At 41.8% G+C, this 17,047-nt stretch overlaps 1 protein-coding gene across 1 annotated transcript; it reads left to right on the forward strand.

Annotated features, from left to right (window-relative positions):
• The first annotated feature begins 307 nt into the window (after nt 1-307).
• On the forward strand, nt 308-1,589 carry LOC119733705. Its single transcript, XM_038207090.1, has 2 exons — nt 308-441; nt 1,095-1,589. The coding sequence occupies exons 1-2, from the start codon at nt 355-357 to the stop codon at nt 1,587-1,589; spliced, it is 582 nt and encodes a 193-aa protein (XP_038063018.1). The 5' UTR covers nt 308-354.
• The last annotated feature ends 15,458 nt before the right edge of the window (nt 1,590-17,047 follow it).

A 17,047-nucleotide genomic window follows, 5' to 3' on the forward strand; every position in this document is an offset into this window, starting at 1 on the left:
TTTTCCCCTGTTTTGGCTTTAATAATTTTGTTTTTCACATTTTTCGTCAGTTTGGAAAGACATAGATTTTGACGGAGGTTCGTCGGTTTATCAACATACGTTTTTTTTTTCTTGAAGAGTTTTGTGATTTATAGTTGCTAGGCCTACTTGAAAAAGATACAGTAGCATTGTGTTAAATACAAAAACATTATTGCAAAGTTTGCATTGTTTGTTCGGTGTTATTGTAAAAAAAAAAAAGAGTTTGCATTGTTCATTGTTGTAAAGAGTAAGAAGTAAAAGACTAAATAAATAGCAGTGAGGATTAGAATAAAGAAATAAAACAGAAAATCCTAGCATACTGCTTTTCAGTTCAAGATGGAGAAGATACCCATCAATTATTGTTCTTACCGGGACTTAGCTACTGTTCCTGGTGTTGGCGACGCTCTAGCAACTACAATCGTAGATTTCGTCGCTTTGCTCACAAAGTGACAAAAACCTCCAAAATCGATAATTATTCGATTTTGAGTTTTACTAGCCATTTTATTATAGTTGTCTCAAGGAACAATTTGACCAAGTTTCAAGGCAAAATACTGTTTACTTTCTTAATTATTGTTAACAAACAATTGACAAAAAGCCTGAAATCGGTGAATTTCATTTTCACAAAGTGTAAAAAAGTGTAAAATGTTCTCACGAAGTGACAAAAAGTCACCTCGTGAGCAGGGCCAGAAAATATACAATGGTCTATACGCGGCAGAATGGAAGCATACACGCGCGCGCGAACGATGTTGAAAAAGAACAGACGCGCGCGCGCTCAACTGTCGTGACGCGCTAAAGTAACACGTTTGTTGCGTCGAAAAAAAGATTCATGATCCCACGAAGTGACAAAAACTGTGTATTAATGAATTACTGTTTAATTACGAACTACTTTTAACAAACAACTATGAACTAACAAAGAGCAAATCATATCCTATCGGACAATGTAAAAAATTCCGAATTCTGTTACTGCAAAATGGTCGAAAATGTACTTTGAAAAAATGATTAACTTCAAATGCGATTATCTCAGAATGAACTTATGTCAAATTTTGAGGTTTTTGTCACTTCGTGAGCAAAGCGACGATTTGCGGAGTGCCCATGGTGACATCACACCGGAAATGCTCATGTCAGTTCCAGGTGTGCGGAGCATGCCAGACATTATGAGGATGTTTGACTTCAAGTCCTACATTCCTTTCTCGGAGGGAAGTCACCCAGTCAACTTGGCGTTCCCGAAGTCCAGGTTCAGACGGGTGCCTCAGGCAACGGCTTCTGCTCCCAGTCAGATGTCATCCTTTCAAGATGCATGGAGCGGCCTTCAGGGCGGGACTCAAAAGTTGGATCCCTTGATGTCGAGGTTTCTGGAGTCGCCATATCCCTTCGACAGTTATCCTCCGCACCCGCCAAGTCCATATGCGTACTCAGCACATCCACGGGAGGCACATCGCTTGCGTGAAGAGGTGCCACCAGTTCCCTTTGGTCAGGATGCCGCCGCCACTTGGTCGGGTAACACGGCAGTTTCACGCATAAAAAAGTACGCCCTCTGTTGGCGAGATGGAGTTAGTGGTTATACCACGTGACAACCTAACGCGATGTAAATAAACATTACGCGCAGCGATCCCTTTGTTTCGTTGGTGGATTTAAATACCCCGCGAAAGATATAAAGATCGATTGGTTTATTAAAATGAATATGCAACAGATTACCAAATAAGACTCTACAAACCATCAATGAAGCTATGTACAGTCGACATTTGCCATCTAGCGTGCACAAATTCTCATAATGTGTGTTTTGTATGGAGCGTGTGACTTGTGACCTGGTACGATTTAGCGTTTTCGTGCCGTCATTTCCACTTCGAGAAAACATTATTTTTAAAGTAAAATGTAGTTGTGTTACGCATACTTGGTCAATCTATCAATAAATGGGTTATCTAGGTTCACGTTGATATGGACGAAATGTTTGGGTCGACATGCTTTCGTGAGATTTTAGCCAATATTGAGGGTGAATAAAACAGGAATTCATCAAGTCACGACGTACGAAGTGAACATGCAGTGTCATGTCGTGACAAGTGGGGACCTTCGTGGCCAGGTTTTGGCATGATTTCGGCGATTCAGACGGAAATCTCAAAGGTAAGCCTACAGATTATGTATTTACTCTGCTCAGAAGATGTAGTTTTTGTAGTTAGCTGTTTCGGTGTACACACCGAAACAGCTCTTGTTTTTGTTATTTTTTTTTTCTCTTTTTTTTTTTTCTTCCACTTTTTTTCCCATAGGATAACACGTGTTTTCGTTCTACACCGCACTTTTGGACCTTTTTCAAATCCGATCGACTTCAAACCTGGCACACACTAAGACCACCATCTGAAGATGTGTGCCGAAACTTTTCATCATGCTGACGTCATCACGTGTCACGTGACGTCATCCTAAAAGAGCATACTTTAAGGCCCTATATCTACAGAACCGGAAGTCCGATTTGGTTCAAACTTGGTATGCAAGTATTCCGGGATGTGTTATAGACGAAAATTACAGTGACGTCGTGATGACGTCATCGTGTGATTTTATTTAAATTATTCAATTTTTGGACCTTTTACTCATATCTCATAAACGGAATGTGGTAAATTCGAAATTCTTTTTGTAACATGTTTGTTAGGTAATAGATAGATGCACAAAATTTCGTAAAATGTGTGACGTCATGATGACGTCATCAAAAACATGATTTTTTGTTTCACATATAAGGGTATGCCCGATCGTTATGAAACTTGGTGGGTAGGTAGGTATAGATAACAGCATTCAAAATCTGAAGTGACGTCATCATGACGTCATCATCTGATTTTTTACGAATTTTTCAAATTTTAATATTTTCTTCAAATTTTGCAAAAATTATATAAAATACGGTCCGATCGACTTCAAACCCGGCACACACTTATACAACCATCTGAAGATGTATGCCGAATCATGACGTCATTATGACGTCATCACGTGTCACATGACGTCATCCTAAAACTGCATAGTTTAAGTCACTATATCCAGAGAACCTGTGGTCCGATTGGGTTCAATCTCGATATACAGATATTCCAGGAAGCGTTATAGACAAAAAATTTCAGTGACGTCACGATGACGTCATCATGTGATTTTATATGAATTCTTCAATTTTTGGACCTTTTACTCATATCTCATCAATGGAACGTGGTTAATTCGAAATTCTTTTTTGCAAAAGGTTTGTTAGATCGTAGATAGATACAGAAAATTTCAAAAATGTGTGCCGTCATCATGACGTCATGAAAAATGTTTTTTTTTTCTTTACATAGGATGGACACTTTTTGTATAGAATATGCATGTACATGTTCATTCGACCTGGATGAAACTAATACGGCAGTCATTAATAAAACTTTCGAAACAGCTCAGTGTTTGTCCACAAACACATCTCTAGTTTCTCCTTGTTTTTAGCCTGCGACACAAGGATTTTGTGTACGTACGCCCTGCCATGACAGAAAGTCATTACAGTAATGTCGCACATGAAACACTCGTAGCGTAGGCGCCTTGAGCTATCCCACAGCACGCACTTTGGGACGACGCAGCGACTCGTGCATGTAGAAGACTTTCATCTAAGAAATATTTCTACCTAGTCATGCCAGTGTGCCTTGCTAGTTGCAATTAACCAGAAAATCGTATTCGCAATAAATAATCACAATGCATTCCTTGATCCTAACAGTCCTGAATCCTCCAATTTCAATATGATTTTTACCTTTCATGTAAATTATAGTCGGCGTGGTCAGGATTTGCTGGCATGCATGATGCATCATGCAGGAACATGATGATGGAGGAATTGGAGGTCATTCTTTGCAGGCAGGAGCCTGACACATTGACTCATTTAATTAATGTTCTTGAAAACTTCTCAAGGAAACTGTGTACTGTCATGACTGTATCGTCGCAGAGCTGACAAACCGACGAATAAGCGAAAACCTTGTTTGGAGTAATTCGCGTTTGAAGTTGGACACTTCTCCGGGCGCCGTATTTTACCCTTAATGTTTCGATAAAAAAACCTGTTAGTATATATTCTGAATAAAATATGAAACTAAGTATCCACCAGGTCACTTATTTAATCGGAGAAGTTGTGCGATATGATTTTATTTGATCGTAAACGCATTCGTCAGTTTGTCAAATTACATGAAACTGCAATATCCGGTTGTTCTTCACACTGTTTGTATGCTATTCGTCAGTTTGTCGGATCGCGCGTGCACGCACGCGCAATCCGACCAACTGACGAATAACATTCGTTAGTACTTTGAACGCACACCTTACATAAGCTGGTTACCAGCGAAATGTTTGTATGCTATTCGTCAGTTTGTCGGATTGCGCGTGCACGCACGCGCAATCCGACAAACTGACGAATAACATTCGTTGGTACTTGGAACGCACACCGTATATAAGCTGGTTACCAGCGAAATTTCGTATTCGTCACTATGTCAAATTATGGATTTGTTTTTGTGAGTGATTCGCCACAAGGGGGGCTCTGAATCTCAAAATCCAGACAAATATTAAGAATTTTGGCATAAATACTTGAAAGAGCAACCTTCATAAAGCCTAAAAATAACAAAAAATCGAAATCGCAAAAATGGTCGATTCGCCGGTTTGTCAGCTCTGCGACGATATGTTCTAAATGCGTAAACAAAAGATTTGACATGTAGGCCCTACATGTAGGTTACATTGGGTCGTATGAATAAAAACTAGCAAATGCTATGAAGTTCAAGCAAACAGCAAAAGCACTTACTGAGAAGTAAAAGCATTAAGAATAAGCAATTGCTTGAATTTGTATGAATAAAATGTTTCTTTTACTGTTCAGCATCTGCTTGTACAAATAGTGGCAAATGCTTAATGCTTGTGGCTGACTGCACAGCCGAACGGTTTTGCACAATAGACCGCTTGCAGACGCGTTCGATTATTGACGCGCTAAGGTGAGCGACGCCATGTTATGGGACAAAATGTGCGTGAATTGATATACGCCTGTCCCCTAATATTTCGTCGCGCGCCTTCGCGCGTCGATTATCGAACGCGTCTGCAAGCGGTCTATAGGGCTTTCATGGTCTACACGTACATCAGACACACACAGTGCAGCTGATGCGCTGTATCTTGAGACTTCAGCATGGCGGATGGCAGTGATTCTGATCTCGAAAAACATGACGAAAATTGCTCTGCCAGTACAGAATGCAAGCAAATTATATTTGTTAAACTTGTAAAAAAGCACCAGGTATTGCTGACCAAATCACAGTTGCCCAAAATAAAAGCTGAAAAGGAATGTGCTGTTAAGCAGATGGCGGTTGAGTATCAGCGCAAGACTGGCACCTTCTTAACAGATAACCAACTGATGAAAAAGCTCAACAACATGAAAAATGATGTGAAAGTGAAATCAGATCTTTCCAAAACAGGGAACAAACCCATCAAGCTGAAAGAGTGGGAAAAACTGCTTCTGGAAATGATGCAAACACAGATCTCCTCAGTTATCAGTGGAGTACAAGGTAAGCAAAATTATGATGTATTTGTATACACCCTGTCGATTTTGCGTGCTTGACTTGTAGAAGTAATTCTGATTTTTTTCACCGGACTTAAACAGATTTAATATTTATTTTTATCAGGTGCCGTAAGTGTTGGCGTGCGTAGAGCTGCTCCAACAGATTTGCCTGTCGCATCCACATCCCAGATGGAGCCGCCCAAAACGTCCCGGCCTCATCATGGCCGTAAGACCTTGACGGAGAGCAACACTAGTCAGGAGATTCCTGCAAGGCCAATTAAGAGGACTAAAACAACCAGTCTTCCAGAAACAGAAGAAACAGAGGGGCTGTCAATTGCGGAGCTGCAGAGATTAGTCCTTCTAGAGCAATTAAAGTTAATACGGATGCAACAAAAGCAGATTAGTGACTCGGAATCAGACAGCGACGATTGAACTTGTTTCTTTTATTGTCTCTAAATTTTTTTAACTGTCGGAGAAAAATTCCTGCCAATTATTTATTTTGTGTACAGAAAAGTCAAATGAGGTGTACATTTCGATTATTTATGTCCTAAAAAAAGAGACAAAATAGCATTCAAAATTATTACTTTTTCTAGTTCTGAATTTCTGGAAACATTTCTTTCTCTGAGGATATACATCAAATAAGGAAAAACTTATCCGAAAGAGGTCAATAAATATTATACTAAATTATCCTTTTTGTATGATTAATTCTTACAATTTTTTAATCTAATGCAGATAGGCTTTCTTGACTTTGGCTTTATATTATGAACCAGAAAAGAGGTGTTCAGTCGTTAAATATACGATGCCTTAAACCATCCATTTGTAATTACCTTCATTTCAAGTTTCAAAAGGACAAAGTCAGCTGTATTGTTGCACAAACTTCTCCAGAACAAACCCATAACAACTTGGAAATAGAACAGGCAAACAGTTAACTTCTATGATTATAGCAATAAACCAGACAAAAATAAATGATCTCTTGTCAATTGTGCTATCTGCGTTTTGGTACAGCATGTCTGTGATGGCCCTCCTCTTCTGTTGTCCTCGTCTTCTGGCGCGATTATCCTCTCCTGGATCATCTACCCTAACCAAATCTTCTACTGCATCCTCCATCACTTGGTCTGGGAAGACTTCGACGTCATTTAGATACTTAGCAACATTGTGGAGCATGAATCACGCGACAATTGTAGCTAGAACTTTCTCTTGAGAAAGTCTCACTTTGTACTGTAGTATAGGAAATCTTTGTTTCAGCTGTCCAAAACATCTCTCATTGATTACGCGTTCTCTCGCATGAACTCTGTTGTAATGTTCTTCTTGGGGATTTGATGCAGGGGTGTAAGGTGTCATCAGCCAAGGAGTAATGCCATAGCCTTTATCAGCTAGGAGGACTGCCTCGCTTCCGGACTGCTTCATAAAAGTAGCCACAGACGAATTTCTCAATATCCGACTATCATGAACAGAGCCAGGCCAGGTTGCATCAACGCTTGTGAACATCTCATTTGCATTACATGTTGCTTGCACATTTATAGTTGCATGTCCCTTCCTGTTGATGTACTTGTCCCCCTGTGGTCCAGATGGTTTGTTTATTTTGACATGAGTACAGTCTATTGCTCCAAATACAAAATGATCTGAAATTGCCTTTGCGCTTGCCACATCTCCTGGGCAGATTGTATTTCAGCTGCAGTTTGAGGGAACTTGATCCACAGTTCCGCCTTGGTCATCATTTGATCCAGAACATGCTTGATTGTGATGGATACGGTACTCTGGTGAATGCCAAGGTCTTCTCCGACGCCAACCTGAAACCCTTGATCGCCAACATATCTCAGAAAAACCTCCAGTTGTTGCTTTGCAGTCAGTGCTCCTCCTCTACTCTCTCCGGAGTGTTCCAAGAAATGATCAGCCATCCACTCCACGTTTTCTCTCTCAAATCGGTACAACTGCCTGTATCTGGTATCTGGACACTCCTTCCTGGGGGCATACACCTTTTCCTTCCGAATGACATTCATGAACGCTGCCATTTTGAACATTAGTAATTGCTTCTCCTTTTCAAGCTTGCCCTGACCCAGTCTTGAAAAATGTCAAGTAAATACTCCAATTCCGTGGAACTTACTCATTTTTATTCATACAAAATAAGCAACTGCTTATCATCAAGCACAAGCTTAACCCTAAAGGGGCCGGGTTATTTTGACCATCTCTCAGCCGGGGGGGGGGGGGCGGATTCCGCCCCCCCCCCCCCCTAAGATCTCGGCCATCGAGAGACGAAAATTTTTGAAACTCAGCACATGCATAAAGCAACTCTTCCTTAACATGCCCAAGAAATTTCATGACTATAGGTCAAAGGGTTTTGGAATTATGGCTAATTAATTATTCATATGTATGAATGGCAATTCTGCTCGGTGTACACGACATATATGCGAAAATTCAGTTTTCACGGCGCGTAGCGCCGGAAAATTTTTCGCTACGTGCCAACCCGTGGTCCGATTTTTATGTTTTTGGTATCAAAAGATGCGCAAAGCTCGAGGCTAAAAAGTCATAACAGCTCGGGTCGGGAAAAATTTTTTTAGAAGCTATCGCGGAAAATGTTGAGGGGGGGGGCGGATTCCGCCCCCCCCCGGCCCTTTTAGGGTTAAAGAGTAAAAAGTACACTCTAAAAACTGTGTTTAGCAATTAAACACAATCAAACAATATAAACATGTCCAAATCCTAAACACCAACAAATTCGTGTTTAATTCCTAAACAGACAGTATTTATATCCTAAACATCAACACCCAAATTCACTTTCTAAACATTATTGCGCGATCCCGTTGTGCTGATTGGCTCCCGGTAGTCATGTGACATGTGCGGCGCAAAACGGCAAAAAGTGAAGCTTCACCGACGCCATCTTGTTTTAGCCCAGCTAGCGAGGGTCATCGGTGCCTCCTCGATGTCGATCAACATGCATAACATGGAAAAAATTCTGCAGGGGATTTTACCCCTTCAAATACTGCAAACCTTAGAGGGTAAGTTTTAAATCATTACGTGTGCACAACAGACGATATTGTTCCGTTTTTGGCGAGGAAGAAAGTTTTATACCACGGCTGGACGGTTGAACCGGCCTGCTACATGCATTCATGCGGTACGGTAATGACGGTAGGCCTAGCGTATGCGGTATACACCGCGGACGCGTTTTGAGCATAGGCCGGCTAAGGTTACAGGCATGCATACCGGTCGGAGTTTGTGTAGTTTAGGACACCACCGTTTTTTTGTGTGTGATTCTTCAGAAAGTTTTGTCTCTGCCCCAAAGCTTGCAAAGTCTGCAACCTCACGAAATGTTCTTCTAGTTCTAGGCTAGCCCCATTAATGTGGCCAATTTACTGGACGTATCATGACTATAGTCTAGGCCTAGCCTAGTCCGAGTAACTTGGACCCAACTTATCGCCTTTTTTAAAATTTGGACATGGTCTGGTGATAGTAGGGTCCAAGCTAATACCGCGAGCTGGACAACACCGTCCCAAAAACCAACATTTTCCAACAAAAAAACATCAGATTTCACCTTCAAAACGGCCTCCAAATTACTACATATGCAACCTGAAGTACAAGTAGACATCGATAATTGAGATGGTTGTACTGAAGTTTACTTACGATCCGGAAAAAAGTGAAATTTTCTGTTCATTTCGGAGAGCTTCCCTCGCGATCTTGAACACGTTACATTTCCGATCGTGTTTAATGTTTGGATCACGTTTGTAAACACATGTGCATATCAAACGATAATAGGGAGTCGGGAACTAGCGCAGCTTTTATGGCGGATACCAGTTCAAGCTGGTTCCCGATTCCCTTTTACAGTTCGAAATGCACATGCATGTGTTTACAAATGTGACTCATTATCATAATCAAATACTTACAACTAAATTCCCAATCTCTCTTCAACAAGCTGGACGAGATACGCCTCCTTGTGCTGGAGAGTAATCCTGATATTCTCGGGATATCTGAAACCTGGCTTCACTACGGGATAGATAATTCTGAGATCCATATACCGAATTTCAACATATTGCGCAAGGACAGAGATGACAGACATGGTGGTGTGGCTATTTATGTCCACAGCAGATTATGTGTCAATCAAATTCATCTGACCGACCTCCAACTTACCAAAGTTGAAACCTTGTGGATGAAACTGGGTCTTCCAAATACTCGTCCTATCTATGCTGGCATCGTATATGGACCGCAAATTTGTAACGAGTTCTTTGAGGAGCTTGAAGCTGTGCTTGATGAGATAATTGAACATAGTGCTGCACCAAGAACCCAGGGAGAAATCATTTGTTTTGGTGACTTTAATTGCGACTCTCTTAAACCTAACGATTGGAAATGGAAGAAACTGTATGGATTAATGTCAACAAGACAATTAATACAAATTATCTCCGAACCTACAAGGGTTACATGTACCTCAGAAACTCTCATCGACCATGTCTGGACTACCCATCCTAACATGTACTCAGTCAGTGGTGTTTTACCACTGACTATTAGCGATCATTCTTCTACCTACGCAGTTCGTAAGGGGTGTAAGCTTCCCAAGGGGCCTGCACGTAACATCAGGGCTCGGTCATACCGTACTTTCAATGAAAGCAACTTTATCAATGATCTTGAACACATCTCTTGGATTGATGTTGAAAATTCCGGTAGTCCTGATGTGGCCTGGAAAACTTTTGAGACCATTTTTACCCAAATGTGTGACAAACATGCTCCTTTTAAACAAATTAAAATTCCTAACATGACTCCTAACTGGTTCAACGACGAGTACCTTGTTCATAGAAAAGAACTGGAACAAACTAAAATTCGTGCTCAAACCACCAAATCTCAAATTGATTGGGATGCTTTTCGTCATTTGAGAAACAGGATCAATAACTTAGCCAAAAAGTTGAGGCGTGAATTTTATGAATCTTCCATTAATGATGCCGGGTCTGATTCAAAAAAAAATTTGGAAGGCAATTAAAACCATTCTGCCTTCCAATAAAGATGGTCATATAGGCAATGTTAGATCTGGTGATGAAATTTTGACAAATGGATCTGCTATTGCTAACACATTTAATGATTTTTTTTGCTAATATAGGCATGAATTTAGCTGATGCCATAAGGCAAGAATGAGTGTACATGGCGATGTTGATCATATTAACAACCTCACCCAGGGCACGGAAACATTGGAGGAGTTGTTCCATTTTGTGGGTGTGACTTTGTAGTGTATTATTGTTAGATAAGGCGTTCCATATACCCAAATGTGTATACTTGTGTAGTAACAGGGTCATAGGTCAACTCGTGCTTGCACGCACGGTGTGTATGAGTTGTATGCATTGTACATACGGACGTTGAGTCGTACTGAATAAACTGTCCGCCATAACCGTTCCACCACAACAAGTCGTCTCGCAATTGTTCATCATTTCACCCACGTTTCGTGTTAAATACACGACAAATTGGCGACGAAGATGGCGAATGAGGACAGCCATGCGCAATTGCCGATGGAAAGGAGCACTTGTCTCCCCCCTTTTTCATCTCACTACGATAAAGACGAAGATTGGGACTGTTACGTGGAACGTTTTGAGCTCTTCTTACAGGCGTACGGGCTCGACCCGAGTCAAAGCACCCCACGGGTGGCAGCAATGTTTCTCCACTCGATAGGGCCGCACTACTACAACGTTGTTCGGGAGCTCGTGGCGCCAAGCAAACCCAGCACCTTATCGTACGGGGAACTGAAAAAAATACTGCGGAAGCATTTGAAGGCTCCACCGATCATAGTAGCGGAGAGACGCAAGCTTATTAAGAGGGACCAGATGTCATCGGAAAGCATAGCAGATTACGTGGTAGCCCTCAAACATCTTAGTCTCCATTGCAACTACGGCGACAAGCTCGACGAAAATTTGAGAGACAGATTCATCAGCGGACTGCGCAGTGAGTCCACATCACTCAAGTTCATGGAAAAAGCCAGAGACAAACCTGCACTTACATTTGTGGAAGCAGTGGACTTTGCACAATCAAGAGAGGTGACTTTCGCTGAGGCACGGAGTATGAGAGACGACATGTCAAACCCAGTGAAAAGCAAGACATCAGTCAACGCAGTTCGCCAAAACTTCAAGCCACGCAGGGGTGGACAGACTGGATCTGGCCAATGTTTCAGGTGCGGAAGGAGTTCGCATCATCGGGACCAATGTTGGTTCAAAGAGACTAAATGCAACAGGTGCCATCGCATCGGACACATCGCAAGGAAGTGCAACTCCAGCGGTTTCACGGGCAGGACAGACCGCAGAGAGAACAGGAATTCAAACCGTCGGGACTTTGAAAGAGAACCTCCAAAGCACGACCAAGACAGACAAGGACCGGACAAGTTCCAAAGGGCACCAGCAAGGCCACGAAAGGACAGAGTGGGACAAACAAAGAACAGTAGGCCAAAGACGGTAAATAAAGTGAGCCAAGTACGTAGTACCAGTAGCGACTCCGAAGTCGATGATGATTATACAGTGTTAAAAGTGAGTAGTAGTAAGAGTAGCCATGGTAACGCTTGTAATAGTAGTAAGCGTGAGGACGAACAGAGAAATAATGATGCCATTATGGTTAAGATGCGTATCGAAGGTAGACTTGTAGAAATGGAATTAGATACAGGCTCTGGGGTGACAATGATTCCACTTAGCATGTATGAGTCAGAATTTGCTGATCTGCCCATGTCTGAGAGTAACAGAGTTCTAACCAGTTTTACAGGAGAATCAGTCCGACCTGTAGGCAAAGTAAGAGTTAATGTTGAGTATGGTAGCCAGTCAGTGGATCTGTACCTGTATGTTGTAAAACATACCAATCATACTTTGCTAGGTAGGGATTGGTTACAGTATGTACGGTTGAACTGGCACGAAATTGATTTTTCAGGGGCTGAGACTGAAGATAACGTAGCAGTGGTAGAAAAAGTGAAGGCAATGAATGATTTGAAGGATATCCTGGACAAACATGCCACAGTGTTTGACCATGAAGTAGGTAAACTAAAAGGCATCAAGGCTAAAATTACTCTACAAGAAGATGCTAAGCCAGTTGCATGCAAACCACATAGAGTACCCTATGCAGTCAGACCACAGGTAGAAAAAGAGCTGACGCGGCTTCAAAAGTGTGGCGTACTGACTCCAGTGACACATAGTGAATGGAGCACAGGTATTTTAGCCGTTCCAAAGAAAGACGGAACTGTACGGATTTGTGGTAATTACAAAAGTACGATAAATCCAGTACTAAAACCAGTGGCTCCCCCTAACATAAATGTAGAAGACATTTTGGCAAATCTGGCTAGTGGGGTCACTTTTTCGAAGCTTGATCTCGCACATGCCTACAATCAGATGGAGTTAGAGGAAGAGTCAAAGAAGATGTGTACCATATCGACACACAAGGGACTCTTCCAGCAAAACAGATTGGTCTTCGGTGTAACCACAGCCCCCGCAATTTGGCAGAATGCCATTGAACAGGTATTGCAAGGATTACCTGGGGTTCAGGTATACTTAGACGATATCCTAGTGACGGGTCACACCGAACAAGAACACCTGCAAAATTTGGACAAAGTACTAACTCGTCTGCATGAACACGGGTTAAAGTTGAAGAGAAGCAAGTGCGAATTCATGTGTAGTTCGGTAGAGTACACGTGATAGACCAAGATGGGGTACATAAGTCAAAATCCAAAGTCGATCAAATTGAACACATGCCTCAACCCAAGGATGTATCAGAACTCAGATCATTTCTGGGAATGCTGAACTATTATCGGCGCTTTATTCCGAATTTAGCTGCTGAAATTACATCTCTGAATGCACTGCTTGAGAAGAACAAAAAGTTCAAATGGACGAGCGAAGCAGAGAGAGCGTTCATGAAGGCAAAGCAATTGCTACGCAATTCAGGATTTTTGGTTCACTTTGATTCTGAACTACCGATAACCGTAGCCACTGATGCGAGCCCCACAGGTATTGGCGCTGTGCTGTCGCATATTATGCCCAACGGAGAAGAGCGACCAATTCAGTTCGCATCGCGTTCACTGACTAAAGCAGAGAAAAATTACCCACAGATTGAACGAGAAGGCCTTGCAATGATATTTGCGCTAAAAAAGTTCTACATGTATATCTATGGTAGAAAGCTCTCTCTGATCACCGACAATAAACCGCTCACGGCTATTTTTGGCCCAAAAACCAGTCTGCCAACACTAGCAGCGGAGCGTATGCAGCGATGGGCTATGTATATGGCAGGATTTGACTACGAGATACAGTATAGGAGCACAAAGGCGAATGCAAATGCAGACTGCTTATCACGATTGCCATGTACGGAAGCAATTAGTGATGAGTTCGAACCAACTGTTACACACATATTCCATGTTGAGGTCTTGCCTTGCTCACGTGAACAGATCCGTAACTGGTCAAAGAATGACCCAGTCCTATCTAGGGTGATAAGGTTTACTTTGGATGGTTGGCCAAGCAAACTGTCAGAGTCCGAGGAAGTACTCAAACCGTTCTTTCATCGCCGAAATGAAATAACCTTAGAACAGGGAGTCCTAATGTGGGGTATGCGAGTTATTGTACCTGAGCTAGGGCGCACTAGAGTACTAGAGGAATTGCATACTGGACATGTTGGCATAGTCAAGATGAAAGCTGTAGCCCGTAGCTATGTATGGTGGCCTAAAATTGACACAGAAATTGAAAGGTGTGCTAAAATTTGTGTCGCGTGTCAAGTGACGCAAAACAATCCGGCACTTGCTCCATTACATCCATGGATAACTGCCTCCAAACCATGGGAGCGTATCCATGTTGATTTTGCGGGACCATTTGAGGGTTTTACCTACCTTGTAGTAGTTGACGCTTTCTCAAAGTGGCCAGAAGTGTTCATTATGCCTACTGTGACATCAGAAAAGACAATCCAAATTCTGCGCTCATTGTTAAGTCGTCATGGCTTACCACAGATATTGGTATCTGACAATGGAAGTCAGTTTACTTCAGCAGAATTTCAGAAGTTTATGTGTGACAATGGTATTCAGCATAAATACAGCGCTCCATACCATCCCAGTACTAATGGTCAAGCAGAGCGCTTTGTGCAATCACTCAAGCAAGGATTGCGAGCTGCGCGACAAGATAGTGGTACGCTGCAAATCAAAGTTGACAGATTTGTGTTAGCTTACCGCAATGCGGCACACTCTGTGACAGGGGAGTCACCTGCAACACTGTTCTTAGGAAGACCATTGCGCACACGCTTAGATGCTTTGCGACCAAATGCAAAGATGCGTATTGCAGAGAAGTTGCATAAGCAAATAGAGTACAGAGACAAGCATGCAAAATCCCGCATTTTGCGAAAAGGAGAGCATGTATGGGTTCAAAACTACTTAGGAAAACAGAAGTGGGTACCAGGTTGTGTAGTAGAGAGGAAAGGACCATTGAATTATAAGGTCATAGTAGACTCTGGGATTTGGCACCGCCATAATGATCAGTTGAGCAAAAGGATTGCTGAAGGGTTCACATCACCCTCCACAGAGGAGGAACCTAGAAACTTTGAAAGTTCAGAAGAGGGAAGTCATCCCTCCATCATGCAAGATTTAACACATGCAGATTTAGGGAACATGGGAGGACAAACCGTCTCCACTGAGGTGACCGAAATCCCACAGTCTATCGCTGATCATGATCTTGTGACTAACCACAATATGGGAGTACAAGCCAAGACACCGGTGGTAGATATGCTTGCTCAATCAGACAGATCACCGCTAGTGTCACCAGTAAAGTTACGAAGGTCAACAAGGATTCGGAAACCGCCTGATAAACTTAATCTTTGAAACAAAAGTGTAAGTTCATTCAAGCTAAAATAGAACTGGTTTATTTTATACATAATCCCACACAGAAAAAATCGTATATCATGCTAGATAACATGGGATCCGTATTTCTTTGTTAAAACCTGATATTGTTATATGTTAGAGTTAATCCGATAACGGTTTTCAAACATGATTGTAACTAAACCAGAAACCAGATGTGTTGTTTTTATAAGTGTTTGTTAAAAATATAAAGACACAGAGAAAATGAAAAGGTGGACATCAGCATATTGTTTATAAAGAACACAGGTAACTCACCATAAACTGTATATGTTATTTTATATCTCAAGTTCATTGTTCTGGGCAAAATTACTCTTGTTGTCAGCGCACTCAGTCGATTGAAAAATGTTTTATGAACATTGGATAAGCAGGGGAGAGTGTAGTGTATTATTGTTAGATAAGGCGTTCCATATACCCAAATGTTTATACTTGTGTAGTAACAGGGTCATAGGTCAACTCGTGCTTGCACGCACGGTGTGTATGAGTTGTATGCATTGTACATACGGACGTTGAGTCGTACTGAATAAACTGTCCGCCATAACCGTTCCACCACAACAAGTCGTCTCGCAATTGTTCATCATTTCACCAACGTTTCGTGTTAAATACACGACAGACTTCTCGTGAAGTATGTAAGTTACTGAGTTGCCTTGATACTTCCAAGGCTACTGGGCTTGACGGTATTGCCCCCAGGCTGCTAAAGGTTGGCTGTAGGCAGCTTGCTAAGCCACTAGCCCACATCATGAATTTGAGCCTCTCCACTGGATCCGTGCCCACAGCCTGGAAGTTGAGTAGAATATCCCCTATTTACAAAGAAGGGGATCGCCTAGACATTAATAATTATAGGCCCATTTCTGTACTTCCAACTTGTATGAACATTTTTGAGAAGCTTGTCCACAAACAGTTGTTAGATTATTTGGACAAAAAAATATTTTAACTGAGAACCAGTCGGGCTTCAGGCCAATACAGTCTACCCAAACTTGTCTTTTGAACGCGTCTGACTACTTACTGGAAAATATGAATTCTGGGTATTTTACTGGTGCAGTTTTCTTGGATTTAAAGAAAGCATTCGACACTGTTCACCACGGTCGTCTTATCAACAAGCTTAACAACATTGGAATTCGTGGCCGCGAACTTGACTGGTTCTCCTCATACTTGTCTGGACGGCAGCATTTAACCAAAATTGGTAACAACAATTCTACCTTAGCTGGAGTAAATTTTGGAGTTCCCCAGGGATCAACATTGGGTCCACTTCTTTTTACATTGTATATTAATGACATTATTAATACTGTTTCTCCAGACTCTAGGATATTTTTATACGCTGATGATACGGCTATTTTTACTCGGGCCAAATCTATTGATGGTATTAACAGAGTTCTTAACAGGGACATGGCCGAAATTTTCAAATGGTTGCAGGTGAATTTTTTAACTCTGAATACTAACAAAACCAACACTAGCAGCGGAGCGTATGCAGCGATGGGCTATGTATATGGCAGGATTTGACTACGAGATACAGTATAGGAGCACAAAGGCGAATGCAAATGCAGACTGCTTATCACGATTGCCATGTACGGAAGCAATTAGTGATGAGTTCGAACCAACTGTTACACACATATTCCATGTTGAGGTCTTGCCTTGCTCACGTGAACAGATCCGTAACTGGTCAAAGAATGACCCAGTCCTATCTAGGGTGATAAGGTTTACTTTGGATG

The sequence above is a fragment of the Patiria miniata genome, unplaced genomic scaffold, assembly GCF_015706575.1.
Source record: "Patiria miniata isolate m_02_andy unplaced genomic scaffold, ASM1570657v1 HiC_scaffold_26, whole genome shotgun sequence".
NCBI classification, from domain to species: domain Eukaryota; kingdom Metazoa; phylum Echinodermata; class Asteroidea; order Valvatida; family Asterinidae; genus Patiria; species Patiria miniata.

What these genes read in the sequence shown, in the direction of transcription:
- LOC119733705 (XM_038207090.1), top strand. Translation starts at nt 355, where the DNA reads ATGGAGAAGATACCCATCAATTATTGTTCTTACCGGGACTTAGCTACT. An exon ending in CTCTAGCAACTACAATCGTA is followed by an intron (nt 442 to 1,094) that starts GATTTCGTCGCT and finishes GAGCAAAGCGAC; the next exon opens with GATTTGCGGAGTGCCCATGG.